The sequence below is a fragment of the Eleginops maclovinus genome, chromosome 20 (assembly GCF_036324505.1).
Source record: "Eleginops maclovinus isolate JMC-PN-2008 ecotype Puerto Natales chromosome 20, JC_Emac_rtc_rv5, whole genome shotgun sequence".
NCBI lineage: Eukaryota > Metazoa > Chordata > Actinopteri > Perciformes > Eleginopidae > Eleginops > Eleginops maclovinus.
The window spans coordinates 18,368,920-18,391,062 of record NC_086368.1 but is presented as its reverse complement, the minus strand read 5'-3'; the positions used below and the strand labels follow the sequence as shown (position 1 = coordinate 18,391,062).

Genomic DNA, 22,143 nt, shown 5'->3' with positions numbered 1-22,143 from the left:
CTCAACATCTCTTCTGAGCATAAATTAAAGGCAGAATTGGATATGGGTATTTGGGATCCTTGCGCAACTGGAAGAATATTTAAAAATGTATAACATTTATGGTAAAAACTCCAAGATAAAACTTGCGTCCTTTAAACAGAGATACATTTAACTCATGAGGAGACAAGGCAGCACTGACCCATAATTTCATATTTCCAGTGAAATATATGTTTCCCTTTTTCCTTTCACAGACACATTTTCTTGTCTGTGAATTCTAAAGTAATCTTCTTCTGCACACCAAAGTAAGCATACTTTCCTCCAGACAACTCTCACAGAGTAACTTCAATGATAAATTGTTCTCCGGTGTGCAAACAGTAGCTTCCAATGTCTCTTCAAAGAAAAAGGGTTGGCCAGATGCTCAGGAGTGTCTTGGGAGGTCCACCTATAGAAATATGGTGCAAATAGGAAACAAAATGGCGCCTTAAGACTGGGAGCTGACTGTTCGTTATTAACCAGACAACACTATAGAGGAAGAGGGAACCGAAGAAGGTCTCCAGTCACTCCAACAATGTCCCTGGAGAGTGCACTGTCTCAGGGAGACACAGGAACTGAAAACATTTTATTTCAATGTTTCTGATTTGACAACAATGCCATGCTGACACCCTGCAATGATCGCATTGATGCATTGCTGGTGTCATAATGAATTGTGGAAAAGAGAAAGTTTATATATCTAGTTTTAAAAAAGTGTTTTCTTCTTATTTCTGCTCTCAGTGTTTAAGTGATTCAATGCTCTCGGTGGATGTCCTGCAGGGTACTGGCAGTTTGCATCTCAGAGCCTCTCTGCTCTTATTACTGCAGTTACTCTCGTGGGAAGTGGCCCCAGCAGATCGAAGCAATGGTGATCAGTGACGCAGAACAACTGGAGGGAGGAGGTGGTGAAGGAACATTAAAGAGGGAGGAAGAAACTGTGACAGAGAGCAAGAATAACTATCACTGCAGGAGCTACAGTACAGAGGCAGGATGGGAATCTTAATAATCATGAGGAAAAAATATCCTAAGAGACTTGGAGCTAGATGAGTTGAGGGATTTGGGGCTTTACAACTTCCAGAAGAGGTTGATTGATGAAGGAGGATGGGGGAAGAGAGGGCAGTGGGGAACACGATAGGCTGTTGGACTCTCTGCACAATTGCAGTGTTGGCGGCGACATAGAAAAAGCCGGGCGGATAAAGAGTGTACACACTGACAGACGGAGAAAAAGTGCCTGTGTCCCTCTCAGCAGTTTCAACTTCTATAACTAATGAGATGACATTAATCACTCAGTGGACCACAAAGCCAGTTGGCTATTGTCTGCATTTGTGATGTACAGCATCCCACAGAAGGTCAGCTTCCTCGACAGGTGGAGGAGCTTTTTGGACTGTTGCCTACTTCTCAAGCTACATATCAGTATTTCATCCTGAAGCAGGATTGTAGGGAAACAGAGTCTGTAAACTAGCATGGTACTGCTAAAGACATCAGGGTATTAATAAAACACCACAACAACTCTTACACTTCATAATTTCTACATCCTACAACTGTTGAATTATTAAATTGGTTGAGATTTCATCCCCCCAAAAATGATTTATCTGGTTTTTGAACAGAAATCTTCAACACCAGCTTGCATCAGACTGTCCTGACAGCTGCAGGGGAAGTTGTGCTGTCTTCAACATAGAGACATAGTTTCGTCAGACAAGACCACTTTAAACTTGGACATAAAACTTACACATTAAATTACTTAACTTTTCTTCAAATGTATATCTCACATGAACTTTACTGGGTCTTACTTTCCCCCGCCCTTCAACTGCTATCAGTGTAAGTTAGCTTCAGGCTTGCTTTTCCCGCTAATGAGATTTCAGTTTCCACAGTTTTATAGACTAAATTATATTGGCTTACATAAAAGAGTATTTACTCATTTATAAAGAAAAAATCTGAATTTAATTACTACATAAAATAATATTTAACATGTATTTCTTTAATAACGCTGAATCAAAGGATTAAACGTTTAATAATAAAGAAAGAAGGAAGTAATAAAGAAAATCTGGTCCCTTATATTTAAAAGTAAGTATATTATGATTATTATGATCCTTGATATTGAAAAAGCTAAATCTGTGTCCTGTTCTAACCAGTGAAATTGGTTGAGAAAAAACCTCATTAAACCAAAGATAGACGCCTGAATATAATCATTAATATTATTAGTTTAGCTATGTTAAACCTACTGGGAGTATCATTAGTGGTCGCAATAAACAGAGATAACACCCTTTAAATCTGCTGATAACATTTAAACTGTGTGCTAAGATCACATAAAACAAATAGTAGCTTGGAACATACCAATTGATGCTTAATATCTACCTAAATACATAGTAAATGAGCATTGGAAAAAAGAACCCTGCAACAATCATGCATGTGTCACACCTGTACATGACCTACAAACACATCTATAGGAATTGTAGATGGACTGTACGGTATTCTAAGCAAATTAACATATCATTTATTATCACAACAAACACTACTAACAAGCCATCCATGCCCAGACCTTCTGTACTGGCTCAATCACAACCGGCAGTAAAAGGTGACTTGACTTCCCAGGTGTTACACCGTTTTCCGTGACCTGCCTTGGTCGGCCATATGGCAGCATCTTAACAGGAGAAGAGTAGATCAGTGAGTCACAGGACATTACCATTACACAATTTGTTCCACAAAGTAGCTGCAGTTAAATCAACCAGCCATAATTGCATAAAAGCAGGACATCTTCCATATTAAATCGATCTAAAATGAAAGGGATGAAATAAAAAAAGATGCTAGGAGAGAAAACAAGTTATTTCAACAAACTCTACGACCATGAATAGAGGTCGTCATTAAATAAAAACCAATGTTAGCACTAGAGCTGCAGGTATGGTAAGTAAGTGGTGGATGTGTGAAGTGCTCAGAAGAGTGTGTTATGTGTATGTATGACATGTGCATGAAGCACTGTGGATAAGTTCATAAAACTTTGTTGAGATGCTAATTAGCACCTCCACTTCCATCCCACTAATTACAGTCTGGTGTAGGCTGTAGCATTGAAAGAGAGAAGAGGGTGATTAGATTTAAAATGTGGCTGCTGTGCTTCACAGGAACTCATCTCTGTGCTACTCTCTGATGCGGTAGGAGAGGAGTAAGTGGTCAACTCTCTTCTCGAGAATTGGCCCGTGCTGAGGCATTATTCATTCTGAGCGTCGCATACTGCTGAGCAAAAAGCTGATTCAGGTTCTTATAGAACTGTAAGGTATTGCAAGCAATGACCTTAAAGACTGTAGTGTCTATTGTAACACTCGCTGTGAGTACAAGTCTTGGCGTGGATTGCTTACTGGGTCATTTTACATTTGCTGAATCTTTCACCATTACTGTAAAACTCGCCACCACAATGGGTAATTCATCACCTCACCAGTGGGATGTAATCCTGTGTGCTATATATATTTCTTCCTCCAAGGATAACAAAGTGACTTTACTATTTGTATTTCTCACCCTCAAAAGTCCCTTCTCTATGAAAGCTTATTACATAATTCAGACGTTGTAATATGAGCTATAACTGGAGCGATCTTCTCCTGCAATGATCTTTTTTAGTGTTTCTAAAACCTCCTCCTTTATCCAACAGGTCAAATTTCCTGCAGTGTCAAACTGACTGCCAACAACAGCATTGTATTTAATGAGCCTCCAAAGTCTTCATGACACACTGTCGCACTTGTTGACAGTTTCTCCATGCATTGAATATCGTAAAGACCTTTATAGTCCGGACATGTTGTCAGGCCACCTTTGCTATTTGAAATAAGAAGTTGAGATTTAATCATGTGATCTTTAGTTTACTTTACTTACGTTTAGTTACTGGCATGTAGGGCAGCCTTTCTCTTCATTATAAGGCCCCCGAGAGGGCAATTAATCACATTTTTCTCCACTGGAAGAGCTTTCTTGAGGGTACTCATCCCCTTCAATTCCACCTGTGACTAATAATATCTATATTTCATAATATATTAAAAATCCAGGATTAATTAGTGCTTATATGTTTATAACAATATAGTAAGGATATTTAACTGCAATGTTGGCTACCCTTTCCTCCAACCTAGGAAACAAAATCAGGATGTATTTTTTTAAGCACAACATTTGTAATGTATGTATATGTATATGTATAGCACTTAAATCAGGGGTTTAACCTTTAAGTCCATCACACAAAAGAGTTTGCACTAGGTGGTGTGCAAAATCAAGCAACACAAAAGATAACTACAGTAGGATGCTACACACTAAAGCTAATCTAAATGTAAATAATCACAATATACATTGATTAATCTTGTATTGTTGATCCCCTCATTATTTCTGCCATACCTGAGAGGTTTAACAAAAAGATCAAAGACTAAAATATCTGCAGAATGTATTGATTAACCAAACTTTTCCACCTTCTCTCTCTCTCCACAGTACCGTTGTAGCTTAACTTTCTCCTCCTGTCATGACGGAGTATTTGGAGGTCAACCTATTTAGGGTCAGCGTTTAATTAAGTTGAACTATGGCAAGTATGTGGACAGCAATGGCTCCTGCAGCTGTATAGAGAAGCACAGACGCTGTCTCTACATGGGAAATATTTGACATTGCTCGGCATAATGTCGAATTTGCACTTACGGTGTTAGAGACCTGTTCAGCTGAATTCCAGCCCTTACCCACGGGTGAAATACTTGGGGCACCTTAGTGTGAGCTAAATCCCTATAAATACTTATTGATTCCCATGGCAGTGAAGGTACTTAAAATAACGATAACGCGTTGCTGACCACGGGGGATGTGCAAGATTTCTTCAGTGCCACTTGAGGAAACACTTAGGTGTTGGGGTTGAGTAGATTAGAAGAAATTGCTTGAAAGTGCTGTAGTGTGTGTTTTTTCATCAACTTTAGTACATACTTGTTCATTGCGTTTGTAGTTTCTTTGTGCTTTATATTCAATGTTTTTTTGTATTCAGGGATAACCTACATTGAAATAAAGCCAGGATTCTCCTTAGGGAAAATCATGTATAATTATCTGAATCAGACATTAAAGGAGTCCTCACTCCTGCTGCTAGAATTATTCAAGCTGAGGAGTTATAATGCCAAACGAAACATTTAAATGATTTGTTTGATACATTGTAAAGGAGTTTACCTTATTCAATAATGATAAAACAGGAAATTGCAGACCTGCCAGGAAAATCTGTTCATCATAAATGACTTATTTCACAGCTTTCAGACTTTCAGCCTTATTGTGTGCTTGCCAGTTTGAGACGTGTTACAGCATGAGAACACATTTTAACTAATAGCTCAAGACTTTGTTGTCGGGTCCAAGACAGCAGAAGAGCACTTGTGGGTTTTTTCATACGTTGCTTGATGCCAGGAGCTCAGCGTGGATTGGGTTCTCTCTGCTTTTCTCCTGCAATTAGCAACTGTAACAGACAGTGGTGGCAACTCTATCAGGCAAGTGCTATTTATAACAAAAGCAAGATATGTCACACCACAATACATCCTTTAAAATAAATAAAACATGGACAATTTTCTTTCTTCCCCATAGATACAGCTGCTAAGCTATGCTACATTTACCGGTTGTACATTGCAGATGATATTAAATTAGAGATGAAGTAGAGCTGACGGTGCGGCTCCCTGTGTGTGTGAGTCCCATCCTTCAATCAGTAGAGCAGGCTTCTCTAGGCCCAGTGAACATGGTAGTCTTAGTTCTATTATTCACACCTTTACCCAGCTTCTCTCACAGTCAGCACTTCTAACTATGCCTCAAATTCTATAGCTAGCTCTTATACTAAAGCAACTCCAACAGAAAACCTTTTTGCTCCGTGTTTTACACCCACCACTAACTCCAAGGGCAGCGTTACTGTGTTTTATATTCGGCTTGATGAGTGCTGAAGGCCTCCACTGGAGAAGGGGCTCTGCTCTCTCACTGAAGCCCTTTAATCTTTCATTTTTGACTGTTTCTCTTTCCATTCATTCTCTTTTTTACCTCGTAAAACAAACTTTTTTCCACCTTTTGGTTGGGAAGACTGGAGTGGAAAGTATGGGCCAGTTTAGAAAACACAGATCTATCTTTTTCAACTATTTGCAGCCAATATTCCCCTTCAGCAGCTTTCTTTTAGCGCAAGGGAGTTGATGCCCAGTATCGGCCCTCGGTCCCAACCCTGAGAAGAGTGTCTTTCTTTGATCACGCAGGCAGGTGGGATGGGCATGGCAGGACTGGCATGTGTGAAAAGACTGTTAATCAATTCCCATGCCCATAAGGGGATAGAGGTCAGCAGAACGTCGCACATTTTCTAAATGTCCCCGCACACTCAGACAATATTTAAGAGCCAAAGCCAGGCCCATTGCTGCCGTCATCACAGCTTTGCCCGAAAGCAGGAAAGGCCTTGGCACAAGGAGCTGGAGGAGTTTTTTTAGTTGTGTCAGTGCTGGATTTCTTCCAGGCAGATTTTTCTGCTTAATCTTCAGTTTAAATCCGCCCTCATCTACAGTAGCTTTGCTAGTCCGGCAAAGCCTCTGGGTTAATGCAGGGCAGACGATGCACTGCATTGACCAGCTGTGACCCATGGCATCCACCGGAAGAGCCCTAAAGTTTGTGTGTCCGTGTGTGAGTATGAATGAGAGGGATTTTAGTGTGTATATTTGTGTATTGTGTTTCTGTCCACATGCGCATACACACATTTGGTCACAGTGTGTGAGGAATTTCAAGCATTCATGGCCTTTTAGAGATGAAAAAAAAACAAATGTATTTGATTTTAATCGTACCTTTCTTTGGCAACACTACAGTGCTTTCTTCAGAAATATTCTGACTGAGTATTGAAACAAACCTAACTGCTCTGATTTAAAGGTAAAAAATATCCCACATGCATTTATGAATTTGTTCTCCATCATCACAGTCCAACCGTGCCTTGAGCTCACTGTGGTTCTCCTCGAGGAGGCTGTGCTGGATTAACTGGTGTAGAGGCAGTGGTAGATAATCCTTTGGGGTTACAGAAACATCTAATATCTAGGCCATAATGTATTCCACATTTCTCACTGGTTGAGCCACAATAATGATTACAAATGCCTGATGCCTACATCTGGCCCATGTCTTCATATATACAGCAGCCAGTATGAAGGATGATCTGATTCTTTTTTTACACAGATCACTCATCGTTAAGCTGTAGTCCCTTACTGTTCCCTATTGGCAGGCCAGCCCCACTGTGATTATTCACCAGCCAGCGCAGATCATCATACCAATCATATGGGATGATGCGTCACTGCCGTAGCTACACCTTCCCGTAGTGACACCAAGGTTATGCATCATACCGTAACCTTGTTTTCCTGATGGTATGGTTATGAATAATCAACTGAGGTACATTCTGCTCTCTTGAGCCCTTCAGCTGTTTTGGTTTCAGCACAACAAAGATCAGTGTAATCACAGGGTTGAGCTCTGTATCATTATTATATTGTATCGAGCAGATTTGGCATGTGATTTTAAACTAGTGATTACAGGGATACTCAAAAGTTCCTCTGGTTACTTGAATGTAAACAACGTAAAGCTGTCGTCGTCTACAGAAAGTAATTTTATTTATAGTTGTTCAGCCTTTTGCTTGATTAGTTGATTTAATATACAGCTCCGGAAAATATTAAGAAACCACTGCACATTTTTTAAAACCTCAATCTCTACATGTATGGCAGCCATTGCCGTGTCTGTTGAATTCCAACACAGATAAATGTTGTCAGTAGTTTATAGAATACAATACATTGGTCTCTTAGTTTGTTTCTACAACAATAGTATCTCTAATATGTTATACCAGAGATGTGCTTATACATTTCTTAATAATACTTCTTTTAGCATTCACAAAAGTATCCTATTGGACTAAGACCAAAATTACCAATTAGTCAGCTAACAGGCCAAAAAAGAGTACAGGCTCTCAGAAATTTGTCAGAGCAGAGTTTTATATTATTATTATTCTGCAATGTTCTTCTTGTATCATTTAATTAGTAACATGATTGCATTGACTTGTTAGGACTATGGGATATGAATAATTTCATCACCATTTTATACAAATATGTATTGTGATCAACTTTCTGCAAAATCCATGGAGGAACTGTTAAGAGACTGTATTAAATTGATAAGCTGAGAGAGGGCATGTCATTTTCTTTTGACTTAAGGTAGTCTGAGATTTCCGTTCTACATGGTTATTCTCATTCCACATGTATTTTTAAGATCTACATCCTTTGCAATCTAGTAACTATTCATGCAGACTTACACAAAATATAACAAAGTACTGTAATTATATTGAAAGGACATAAATACAGTTCACCCCAAAAAAAACTCTCACCAGCTCCATGCTCCATAGATGTGCCAAATGCAGTTCTGTCTTTATAGCAGAGCTTTATTAATGTAACATGAAAAGTTCCATTAAGATATTAAAGGGAGGGTTCAGGTTGTTTAAAAGTCAAATGAAAGGTTAAAAGAAAACATTAATAACCCTGCCTTGGTTTTTTACTAAATGAAACTGTGTGTGTGTGTGTGTGTGTGTGTGTGTGTGTGTGTGTGTGTGTGTGTGTGTGTGTGTGTGTGTGTGTGTGTGTGTGTGTGTGTGTGTGTGTGTGTGTGTGTGTGTGTGTGTGTGTGTGTGTGTGTGTGTGTGTGTGTGTGTGTGTGTGTGTGTGTGTGTGTGTGTGTGTGATTTGGCCATCAATCAGCCAAGTGGATACATTTTTTCAGTCCTTCTCACCACTTCAACAATTCTCTTAAAGTACCTTATGGATAAAATAACCAGATAGAGATGTGCGTTTTATTATAATTCAGTGAATTATAAAAGTAATAAAAACTCAACTTTATCACATTGATTAGAAAATCCAAATTGCCATTAAACTGATCTACTGTAAGCCACAATGTCCTCATACATCCTGGGATTTTATGGATTATTATCCTGAGCTACATAAAAACAGTCTCTCATATCTCAGTGTAGTAATTAGGCTTCTGCATATACAGTTTAACAACACTGAACAGGACTTCTGGAGGTTTGTGAGAGCCTCTCAGCACATTCCATCTTTACATGTTGCTTTTTAAAACTCTCCCTTTATTTCGTCCTTTGTTACTGAAATCATTTATGCAAGAGAAATGCAACAGAGTGGAGAGCCGCCATAACACCGGTAACCCTGGACACTCAGCTTCCTCAACAATTCCTCCTCGTTGATGTAATGGGTATGTCTCTGAACAGACTTCACGTGTTTCCTCAGGGCTGGCTGCTCTTTTGCTTTTAACGGCATCACGCCAACAACTCCAGAGGCTATGGATCACAGCAGCCTTGGAGCAGCCTTTCAGGCCTAATGTTCTGCGAGCACTGCGAGTATTGATTCCCTGTGACATGTGTGATTATAAACACAGATTAATAGACAGTAAGTTTACAGCTCCGGGTAAAGGAAGGTATCAGAGAGAGGACACTTGGCTGCAGTGTTATGGCTGCATGTTTGGGTGGTATAATAGAGATGTGACAGCTCGACCTCCCATACATAGCAAAATAAATATATCCCAGAGGAGAAATATTGCTTTTCTTACAGTGTAAAGAGTGTTAAATGCCAAGTCAACTTCCACCCAAAGTATTCAAATGCTGTTGTTAAATGATGGTCTGACATATTCACAGCCTGTGTTTATGGAGGCTTCGATTTGTCGTTTTTCTGGTTTAATACAATTGTTGAGTTTACTGATTTTATATCTAGCTGAAGGAGCAAATTATCGTTGCCATCTGTTTTAGTGAAACCTACTAGTGGAGAGGCATTGTGCTGTGGGAGCACTTTGTCAGCACTGTTCAGGGGGATTTGGCTGGGGGTGTGTGTGTGTGTGTGTGTGTGTGTGTGTGTGTGTGTGTGTGTGTGTGTGTGTGCGCGCCTGTGCGCCTGTGCCTGATAATACCAGGCGAGACCTGTGAACATCAGGGTCAGGGATGAGGAGTTTCCCTTGTGAAATATTCAAACACTTAATATCTCAAACTAACTCCATCCTGTTGTCTTATGTAACCAGGCGGGGTTCATTTGGCTCCGTTGTGTGCCAAAGTTTAGAAGCATCATAAAAGGCATCACATCATTTAGCATTGCTAATGTATTCAGTGTCGCCACTGCTGTGAAATTTAATTTAGATAGCGTTTCAAATTCTTCACACATTAAGCTGCGCCAATTTCAAAGCAAAGAATAATAGACATTTGAACACTGTTGTTATTGTCATGCCAATGGGGAATAATTACAGTGTAGTAGAGAAAATGGAAAAATTCTTCAGGGCTTTACACTTTCTGATTATGACATTATATACGTTTTCCTGTAAAACATCTCAACTCTTATATTTTGTGTGCCAGTGTTACTCAAGCTTTTCACCACCACTTTTGTTTTAATTCTTACTTTTTTAATATTTCCCTAATCAATCAATTGTAGAAGCTTTGAATTGCTCTATTTTAATGTGCATCACAACCCCCAATCAACTCTAAACTGTAGCTCCCCTCCCCTCAAAAACCTTTTCAATAGACGTTAATATGTGGAAACATAGAACATTACAAACCCTTTTGTTATTCAAGTCTGCTAAAGGCCAATCACCTCACAAAGCTAGCTATATAACACATGCACACACACACAGTCTGATAATTACAGTATGTTATTAGTCATTGGAAATGATTATGAGTGCTAGCTAAACATGTTTGTCTCAGAGAGATACAACACACGCAGCCTTGTTATTCCACTCAGCAGAACTGCGTCTCAGAGTGTTGCGCCTCCACAGTATCACGGTGGTGTTCCCATCTTTTTCCGGTGCGATGACTGATACAGCAATGAGTGTATCTGCTGCCTGCATGACAGACTGAATGCCAGTGTAATTAAAGGTTGGCTGAGGGTAGGCAATGATGAGCTGTCTGCACAACCAATGATAGCTTCCCCAAATTTCTGCTTGAATACCCGCTTTAACTCCCACTGAGTGCTTGTCTCTTCTTTCCATGGTGTTGTCTGCAGAGTGTTTGTGAGGAAGGGAAGTTGTGTCAGATGTTTGGATAGCCTCTCTGACTTCCTACCACACCCAGGGGTGTTTCTGCAGTCACACACCCGTAGCATATTCTCATTAGTATCTAGTGAGTACTTTCCCTGGAGATGCTGTCAGGGCTGTGTTTTCCCCTCGTCGTCTATAAGGCAGTCTGTTTTATTTACTAAATAGCTGGCAAGCACATTTTTTAGCCCAGCTGAAATGGAAATGCATATTTTTTGCCACCAAAACATAGATCGTATTTATAAATGAAATATCTTGTTTTCTCCTTTGAGGAAAAAACAAACAATAATCAAAATGGGGGGAAATTTACATAATAATGTTTGACACTATGGTCCCCTGTCTGTGCATACTTTATTCAGTGTGCCATTGGAAACAAAATCTCGAGATGTAGAATTTGTTTGCAAATGGCTAATAAAAGGCTTTTCTTCAAATCAAAGTTGCAACAAATGGTAATCAATCAATATTCTGTTACTGGGTTGCCCACTTCCTTGCAGAGAATGCTTTTAGATACATATTTTTGGCTGTAAAAACAGTGATTGACACTTTGTTAGAGACTCATCAGTTCTGAATGGTTGTTTTCCTGACAGCGCGTTAAAATCAGCAGGAAGAGGCAGAGGAATTTGATTTTCATGATTATCTGTTTTTGTTCTTTTGAAATTCCGTGGCAGTCTCAGGAAATATCATAAAAAAGTTTTTTTTTTTGTCAAATCAGAATCAGAGACACGTTTATTGCCACGTAGGTTAACACGTACGAGGAATTTGTCATTGTGTTATTGGTGCATACATAGACATACATAAAAATAAATCAAAAATTAAAACACTGCTAAAAACTATTTTTAAAAGTTACCAATTGAATTGAAGTCTCATAGTTTTCTTTTTCCGTGAATGAAGCTATTGTTAATTTCATAAATACACCTTTGCCTTTTTTGCTATTGGATTTATCTTTCTAAGAAAATATAAATATAAAAAACACAAGTGAATTCCTTATTTTTGAAAGATATTTCCAAATGACAGAATGGGACATATCACTGTATTTCAGGACTGATCAGCACCTCTTTTTTATTTACTTATTTCTTATTTCCTTCAATAATGTAAATGATCTTACTTTTGAGTGCAACATTTTTTTTAGTTGTCACCTTTTATAGCAATTTGATTTGATGAAGACACCAGATAACAGGCTTTTTGAGATTGAGATTATTAAATATCTGATTAAAGACGCTTGGCATCATTATCCTGTTGTATGTTGTTAGTTTGATAAACCTGCAGACTCTTCCATATCTTTTAACCTCTGACTGCAGAGGTTTGTCTAGGCAGAAAAGCACTGGTAGATATATTGCGCACTCCTCAGTATATACTGTACCTCTCTTTGACTCATTCACTTGCTTTCCAGCAATGACACATAGACCCAATGACTGTGTTTTCGACTTGAAATGCAATGGACCCCTTGGGAATGGGAGGTTATTGAAACCATTGAAAAGTCCACATGACTAAATTATTTAGAAGTCACCAGGGTGATGTGTTTTCATCCAATGACGCACAAATATCCAAATAAATCTTGATAGTTATGACACTTTGCTTATTTTTCTCACTTGACAGGATGCTCTTTTAAAGGTGATGACATTGGTCTGCCCAAACTAGGCTGTATGCTTCCATACATTTACATACTGAGGTTTTTATTTTTAAGTGCACAAAGCATCAACACATTTAGCTGAGTGCAAGCATAGATTGCCTGTGTATTTGTCTGACTGCCAGCAGCTTTATTCCCTCTCTTTCTCTCTCTCTCATTATTGTCAGGTGCTAAGTAAAGCAGCCTAAGAGCGGCCGAGCATGAGCTTGCCCATTGTCCAATCTCCATATTAAACACTGAAGGGAAAGGTCAACACCTCACACCTAAACAGTTATTGACAGGTCAGCAGGACGGAGGAGGGAGAAGGGAGTGGCAGGTCAGGGATCTAGAAAAATACCATACGGTCAGGAAAATGAAACTGTCAAAATATGCAGATTAGGAGGGAAGATGAGATCATTGTTGAGGAAGAGTGGTTGAGCAGATGGCACTGCTCATAAGGCACCTAAAGCCAGATGCAAATTGCAGCACTCATGGACAGGTTCATGGTTAAACTAATCAACTTGTTTCATTAGCAGCAGCAACAGCGTGTGACGATGAGGTGTACAGTCGAGATAAAATTGAAGGCAGAGTTCATAGACAGTGGTGTAATGAGCAAGGACGCCAAGTGTAGGGGGAAGGTGCCATTTGCCCCAAAACTTAACCCCTAGGTTAGGTTAAAAGAATAACTTTTGTAACACAGAGGCTGAAAGTGAATTGGATTGCCAAAAAATCTTTACTAACCTTAAAAAAAATCTATCAAAAACATTTTATATTGTTTTGATTGTTTGATTTGAACTAACCAGGAGGTGCTGTCATGCCTTCATCTGGCATGAAATCCAACATTTGTAGCATTAGAGGGATTTACAACAACTGTAAAATTACTTTGGTTAGAAGTTCGGTCAGATCAACAGCAGTGTCTGTAGCCCTTTTCAAGAGGAAGTCATTATTTTTGTTGTAATGCTACGTTTCCGCTCTACAAAATCATTCTCTGAACAGCAAGGATATTGTTGCCTCCAATAATCATTGTTGTTTTTTATATAGTTTCATGCTTTTCAAAAGGAGGTAAAACATTTGGAAAAAATGACGTGGAGGAAAAGCAATGGACAATGGACCTTGATGATTTTTAATCTGATCAGTTCACTTCTTCTTGAACTCTGCAAATAAATTACTAAGTGAGAGGTGAAGAAATGTAGAGCCTCAATTACTGGAGCTCTCAGAAGTCATTGATCAGCTGCATGTATAGAAAAGGGTCAGTGGAGTACATTAGAGTCACATAACTAGATGAACAGAAGGGACAAAAGGAAGGGAAAATGATAAAACTAATTGATCAACAAAAAGGATGAAAAGGAGAAAAAAGTTGGACAAGCATTGTTGAATAATGAAACAGGCCTGGATCATTACTAATACAATGTTTGCCTCATTATGGCTTTGAAATGCCGACCACACATGCAGTGATTTGTAAGACAGATTCATATATGCAACGTCTCTGAAAGCTCAAGAGTGCGTGTCGAATTGACATCATGTCAGAATGAATCATCTAATACAACAGGCCTGCTACACGGCTGTGCCCACACTATTAGTATGAGTCCAACATCTTACAACAACCTGGCTGTGAGAATATGAATAAGACGTTTTGATGATAGAATAAAGATTTGATTGATCGGATGTTGTGTATAAATGTTAATTTATCCTCCCTGCAGATCCATCGATGCACCACAGACAGAAGACGATGGTGAGGGACATGTGCTACCCGACGGAGATATCCAGCCTGATGGACTTTGGCACCCCGGACTGCTCGCTAGGCAAAGGTGCGGTGTGCCTCAAAATATACAAGGTGTTGCCTTGGTGACAGCAGGAAGTGTGCACAAAGATTTATCGTGGCAGTTAAGACACATAGCTGTCAGCTTGACTGGGAGATTAACACTGGAGCAGAGGCCTGTGCAGGCTAAAAGTGTGAGAACAATCAGATAACAGCTCTCTGTACCTGGTGACTCACAGTTCACAGCCAAATAACATGTTTTGTCACCCAATGCATAGCACAGATGCATAAGACTGGATTGACTACTTGCCAGAGAAAAGCACTTTACTTTGCAGATTGCTTTAATCTTAATGGAGCTTTATTGAAGTTTATTGCACCAGAGCTGTGTTTTTTATCTCAAATTACAGCATTGTAGCAAGGCCAGTTATATTCTCCAATTACCGCCATCAGTTGGACAATACATTGTTTGATAAAGAGGCCTGTGTGGCTCGGGGTAATAGTCTCTCTCTGTCTCTCTCGTGTGGGGTAATCAAACTCGCCTGCCTGTAATAATACCCACCGCAAAAAGGTATTGATCATAAACTATATTGATCACAACTGTTTTGTTGTTCACTCCTTTCTCTCATCATAATCACCACTATTATTCTCTATTGTTCTCACACTGATGCCGAACCCGAGGGTCTGCAGTCTAATTCTTGTCATAATTGTAATTCCTGTCTCCTCATCCCATCTATCCCTCTGAAGTCTACAGAGCCTGCTCAGTGGCTATTAGACAAGCCTCATGTCATTTCCACCAACAAAAGGCGGCGCTGACAGCGTTGACCTCAGTAGCTCATTCTCCTTCTTCAAACTGTGCCCATAACTGCTTTCAGTCTCCCTCCTCCTTTTTTTATTTCACCTTCTTCTCTCTCAAGGCTAGCTAATATCTTAATGCCGCTCAGTCCCGGCTCCCTATCAACACTACCCAGCACTGATAATTCAGACTGACAGGTCAACCGCATGCAGCTGAGAGAAGTGATACAGTGTAGGTTAGAAAAAGAAGGATTTCTTCTGGCTTTAATGTGAGCAAAGCAAATGAATGAGATAGTGATACAGGGAGTTAAGCCTGAGAGTAAGGACACTGAGGAGTGGAACATTTCAGACTAAAAACCAGGATAAAAGCAACGCTGTGAATAAGATTCAGTGTGGCTGAGAGGCGGGCTACAGCATGACCTTGGAATTATGAAGTGCTTCATTTGATACCAATTTTTATTTCATTTCAGATGCTGTAGCTCTTTAGACGAAGTTAAAATCAGCTTTAATCAGACAGGTTCAAGTATAAATGGGTGTAATTAGCATCTCTAAAAGTTCGATTTGATATTATAACTGCTGTTCTACTACAATGATGACCAGACAGAAAAATATATAGCTTCAATATGTAAATTACCTTCTATTGGGAGTTGATTGTATGCAGTATAGGAGAGATACATTTCCATCTTTTGTCTTTGCTCAGATCCGTCAGAGACAAACGAGCCTGGCAGTAATCCTTCAGGTGTCAGCCTGTGATTGACAGATCCATTGCCTCATGTGACAAGTATCTAGTTAGAGCACATGTGATCTGTGGACGGGGCTGAACACTGAGCGTCAGCCTCTGACAGGCAGGACAAATGGCATGCTTGCTTTGAACTGCTGTCAGGTCTTCGTGCCAGAGGTTTAACTCGCGTTCTTTTTTTTTTTGCACAAAAACTCACACACTTTATGCATACACTCGTGCTTTAGTATGCTAGTTATGGCACTCAAGCTCATAAACCAAAAATTCCATTATAAGATTATATCCAGCCGGGCTCTGCAGACTGAATTAATTCAGTTGCAGCCCTATCTGTTTTCCTCATACCACCTGCCTTAGGGTTCAGGCCTAAAGAGCCCTGTCAGGCAAACAGGACCAGCCTTAACCTTATTTACTCTAAGGTTACATCTGAGTTCCCATCTCACATGACACAGACTGTCCTTACTCAGACAGGCAGAAGAGCTGTCCATGGAAAAATCTCTGGAGGGTTAAAGATAACATAGGAAGGCTCTTAATAATAATCAAATCTGAGTATCAGAGCAGTTTGGTGAGAAGCATGAACTTCTAATCACATCACTGCGGTCATGGTCCATTTTTTGACGCGTTTATATTGAAATAGACACAGCATTTTTATTTAGAGTTTGCATTCCTACCTCCTCTGGCCAAAACACACTTTCAAATTTAGGAAGTGAGTATTGTAAACTCATATAGGTTACAAAGGCAGTTAGGGCTCAGAGGGAGCGAAAAGCTCTCACAGAGCTGTTTTGTTCTCAGAGTGTAACTTTACACACTGTCCTCTGCTAGCTCTTGGCCATCAGGTGGAGTGAGAACTCCATGGATTCACCTGGTTCATTACCTGAAGCCTGAGGTGCAGTTTGTATTCCCCTCCCCCTCCTACTGCTTACTTGTACATAAGGGGGGAAAAGATGAATAGCAGGAGTGGGCGTAGGGTGAAAGTTGTCCTGGCAGCCACAGGGCGTGTCGCTAAACAGGTATATAGAAAGTAGGAGCTAAAGAGAGGCACATACAGAGGAAAAACATGAATTAAAGGAGCAGGAAATGTAGCCGAGTGGCTGCCTGGAGACGACTTCCTAGTAACCTGTCTGGGTGGAGCCTCAGCAGGCAGGGCTGGGAGCGGCCGGCTGTGGTGGTGCATTCTGAGCGTTGGTTTGAATGGTGTGGGCACTGGTCTGTACGTATACAGTATACAGTATACAGTACGTGTGTGTTTCCTTTTTTTTACCTGCTATGAGAGCTCACACCACAGTTGACAGTGGAGTCGAGTGGAGCCTGTGCCGGAGAGGACATGAGGTCCGAGAAGGAGGAGGGGAAAGCCGGTGAGTGACAGACAGAAAAGAAGATAGAGACTTTTTTTTGTGTAGGCCATAAAAATGGCTTGTGTTTGCGATGTGTGAGCGGGCTCAAGTTTACGTGTGGGTGCGTATGGGTGCCTGCATTGATTGTATGAGAGGAATTTGAGTGGCATGAGAAAAATGTGTGACACATAAGGAGTGGTGGAAAGTACATTTATTCAGTACTATAGCCTAATCAAGTACAAATGTCTAGAGGTATGTATTAATTTATGCTACATTACACTGCTGCCGTATTACATTTCAGAGGCTACCTAAATGTGCTCAGTTTATGAATTATAATTAATTTTGTACCCAACAGTATATGAAGTAGTGCAGGAAGGATTGCTTGTGTTGTTGAATAATCTACATTCTATTTTTGATTAACCTTAAAAAGTAAATACTGTATTATTATAGAAGACTGAAGAATAGCTGGCAATTTTCTGACAATAAATTAATGGATTAAAAGACATAGTTTCAGCTCTAATGTGATGTAAAAAAACAAGCTTAATAGTATGTCCTAACATATAATACATCTTGACATTTAAAACAATAATGTCCTTTAAATATTCCGAATACATATTGGACACCAGACGACTGTGTTTAATGTTTTATTTTTACACAGTAACCATAGTTCATATGTTCACAACGATATATTATTCAACACGATTAATGTTTGTACTCTTTGGCAAAGCCTTTTACAGTAAGTGCTGATTTATTGAAATCTATTCTATATCAGAGATTTATGTATTGTTTTTACTTAAGATAGAACTACTGTAAATGCTGACCTAGATATGACATGTTCATATGGATAACATGATAATCTGTTAATCTTCTATAATCATTGGACATGGTATTTGGTAAAATACTGTACAGTGTAACTGAGTTTAGTGGTATAACAACAAATACTAATGCTTATATAATCTAAGGGAAAATAGGGAAAGTAATGTATACATTGTATCTACTGCTGTTATTCTCGGAGCCTTGCATATTATCAAGTATGTGATAATGCATTGTGGGTAATTGAGGTGTAAAGAGAAGGCATGGTAGGGCAAAGGGGCTTTTTGAATCTCATAGGCACTACAGTGAAAGTTGCCAGGTTCCCTTTGGTAACACTTTTTAACTAATAAAAAATAGTGACAGCAAATAGCTAACCCTGCACTCCAAAACACACATATATATATATATATATATATATATATATGTGTGTTTATATATTTATTTTTAATATACTTCTGTTGTCCACACGCCGATGCTAGATGATGTGTTGTTGGCTGTCCGAGTCTATTCATCTGAACGTTAGAGGGGGTTCAAGCCCAGATTTCTGCTCTGAAAGTAGAGATGGTGGACAAGCTGATTTTGGGGTCACTAGACGGACCCACAATTCAAGAATTCAAAGCTGAAGTGGTAATGGATTCTGAATTGGGAATCAGCTCAAAGGTCCAGAAAAACACATTTGGAAAGGGAGAGAACGGATGCTCAAGCAACCAGGGATTTGCTGGATTCATTTTTGATGGACTCTTGAACAGCTGCTCTCCTGGAACTTCGTTTACAGTTTGTTACAGTTTGTTACAGTTTGTTACAGTTTGTTACAGTTTGTTACAGTTTGTTACAGTTTGTGACATTAGGAAAGTTTCACTGCGTTACCATGGAAACATATAATGTTTACTGTTTCCAACTGTTTTCTTTGCATTTTAAGCTGAAAAATAAACAACACGATGTTTATAAAGTCAAAAATAGAAGATTCACTTGTTTTTAACATTTACAATTTTACATTACTAACTGAATAATAAGCATACTTGTAACTGCATAGTTTGTTATTAGCTCAAAATATAAAGTAACTTATAATGGCCACCATATTTTCAGTTTTGGCAACCGAAACCTGATGACTTGTTGCGAGCCTGGCAACCTCTTTAAAGTAGCATTCAGCCCCTGAGTCTACTGTTAGTTATTTAGCCGTTATGAAGTTTTTCTTAAGTTTCTATTGTTTGAGTTGAAGTGGTGAATGAATTGATAGAGAAGAGTTTGGTTCCACTGGGTTTTGCGTGACTCCTACTGCAGCTGATGTACCCTGAGGTCACCACTCAAAGCTGCAGAAGATAATGAGTTTGACCAATTCGCACTGCAACAGACAGATGGTAGCGCCGCTATTAACAAAAACTGTTGTTGTTAAGTCCTTCAACACGACTATAAGAGACTAAATGTTGCATATCTCCATGTAGAGCATCATTTTGTCTTTCTAAGAATAATTTCTATTCCGTCTCTGTGTGCGCTATAGATACCATGAGCTAATCAAGGACATTATTACTTTCATAATCTGCACAAGTGATAGTCTGAATATTAATGAGTTAAGTATTTAGTGCCCTTTTTCATTATGCAAACCCCTCAGTTAAGTTTTTAAAGTGTCATACAAAAGCTTCAGGCCTCATGTAGAATTATACTGCCCGGGGAGAGGCGCTTTTTTTCAAATCATGGAGATTTCTAGTGCTCCACAGAACAGATCCCGCGGTTTCTGACAGATGTTAATTCCCCACCCCAGATTCAACATGGACAATAGGGCCTTTGGCATTTTGGTTCTTACTGGCTTATGCAATTTGGTTGAAATCAGTTTGGTGTTTGCTTTCATGGACTTGCAGACATTGATATGCAAATCCACAAGGGCTCAGGACTGTCCCTCTGTGAAATCGGCAAGAGTTTGAGGGCATTAATGGCATGATGGTTACTTCCAAATGTTTGGGTGAACAGTATTTCTTTACTTATTAACATGGAATTAACAACTGTCAAGTCTGTACAGATATAGAGCTACAGCCAAAATACAGTTAGCTAAGCTTAGAATAAGGCTAAAAACAGCACATTAGGATCAATCATCGGGTTGAACTCTCTGTAAGAAAGCAAATAAAGAGTATTTCCAAAATCGGTTGAAGTGTTTGAGGGTTTATTACTTATGGCTTTAGGGGGGGATAATGGGACCAGGCATGACAAACAGACATGCTCAGACACGTCCCCTGCAGTATGAAAAGTAGAGGAAATGAGAGGGTGGAGCTTAAGAGGGACAAGGGTCATCTTTATTGGCTGGACTGAGAACTTTAATATTCAATGCTCATAAATACTACATTTACAGTACAAACTCACCTCCTGTTTCGTGTTCATAACCGTTGTGTCAGCCAGGTTAATCACTGGCTAATCCACCTCATGTTAACCAAACCCAAGCACACTGAATGATGCCCGTGGCGAGTGACAGTGAGGGTATGTTCTTTCGAAATGCAGCTCTCAACAGCAGTATTAGAAATCTATATAGCTTTGTCTAAGTTCTCAGTGCTCTTCCAGTGGCACATCCTTGGCAGCATTCCTAATCTGCACATAATAAACGTGTGAATCAATTACAGCTATCTGCTCTTGGCATTCTTGCACTGACCTCAGTTGTAATGTAAACCCACAAGCAATTAATTAATGGAAGCTGTTTCTAATAGATACTGTATACTGGCACAGATACCGTGTACACAAGTATACTTGCAAACACGCAAAGTATACAGTATAGAAACACATCAATATGCAGGACACGTATTCTTCAACCATCCTAACTTTGTATCTGCTTCAAAGACAGTAAGCAGCGTTTCTTTTAGATGAAAAAAGATAAGACTATCACCACATATATTAAAGTTTTATAGCTGTACTAAAGCGGAGAGCTGTGTTTTCTCTGCAGACCTCGATGAATTACCATTAAGTGTTGAATACTTTGGTCAGGTAGGTTTGAGAGCCAGGAACATGAATTATTTATGCCCATATGTATTATAGAGAGGCAGACTAATACCCTGAGTAGGAAATTGACCTGACCCTTACATGCAGGGCCTTTTCAGGATAAGGAAAATACAGGCATCAGGAAGTGGGACTTGTGCTTTTACTGCTGTTTGTAGCTTAAGCATGTCAAATCTGATACTGTACATCCAAGCAGGTCCATAACACATCTGTACTGTTATTGCACAGGTTCTTCTTGCCACTAGCAAAAACTAACAATAAAAATGCTTTGTATAATCCTTATTGTGACATGATGAAAGAAAGCCATGTCGTTGCTGCCTACCTGTGACACCTACCCAGTCTTTCTTCTTTTCCCCCTTCTGTCATTGTTTTTTGTGCTGATTTGATGCTTTTCTTTCATAAATCATACACAAGTATTATGCCTAGGAAAACAGATTGCTCAATAATCATATTAGGCTATGTTTCCACTAGCATCTTGTCAGGAAACTCATCAGTCTCACAAACTGTGAACTACTTGTTTAAGACTTGTTTTATTCCATCTTTCTAGCTTGGGAATCCTGATTTTGTATGAGACTTGAGAGTCTTCCCTCATGCTAGCAGTTCTCTTAGGCTAAACGTGGCACAGCTTTGACCTAAATGCTAATGCTAGCAAGGCAAATTTCTTTTTGGATGTTAACATGTTGATGTTTACAGTACCAAGTATAATGTTCTAAGGAACCATGTTCTAGGCCTAAGGGTTTCACAGCACCGGTTGACAGAGATCACCATTACTCATCATTAAAGTTATAAGATTATCCTAAGGGAAAAAGGAATGTTTATACCTTATTTCATGACAATCCTTGTAATAGTTGAGAAAAAGCAACTAAAACTGCACATGAATCTCATGGTGGTGCTAGAATAAAATTATGAGCATCATCGAAGTCATGGGGATTTATATTCTGAGCCTCATAAATGTACATATTCTGGCAATACCTTAGAGCAATGACACTGGAGTGGCTTAAAAAAAAAAGATAACTTTGATTCATCAGGACGTAACTTGAAATAGATGGTAGGTGTTGACAAGTGCTATCTGTATTATATTAAACAT

The 22,143-nt window shown here is 39.3% G+C and overlaps 1 protein-coding gene across 4 annotated transcripts in view; it reads left to right on the top strand.

The window, feature by feature from the left end:
• The window catches only part of LOC134882709 (kazrin-like), a 98,193-nt gene that overhangs the window by 62,684 nt on the left and 13,366 nt on the right, over positions 1–22,143 (top strand). For all 4 annotated transcript variants that reach the window (XR_010168187.1, XM_063910594.1, XM_063910593.1 and 1 more), the window contains exon 5: positions 14,347–14,454. Coding sequence is in view for 3 of the 4 variants with exons in the window: in XM_063910594.1 (XP_063766664.1) it covers positions 14,347–14,454 (108 nt within the window). In the remaining variant the exon portion in view is untranslated. The remainder of the gene's footprint in view (positions 1–14,346; positions 14,455–22,143) is intronic.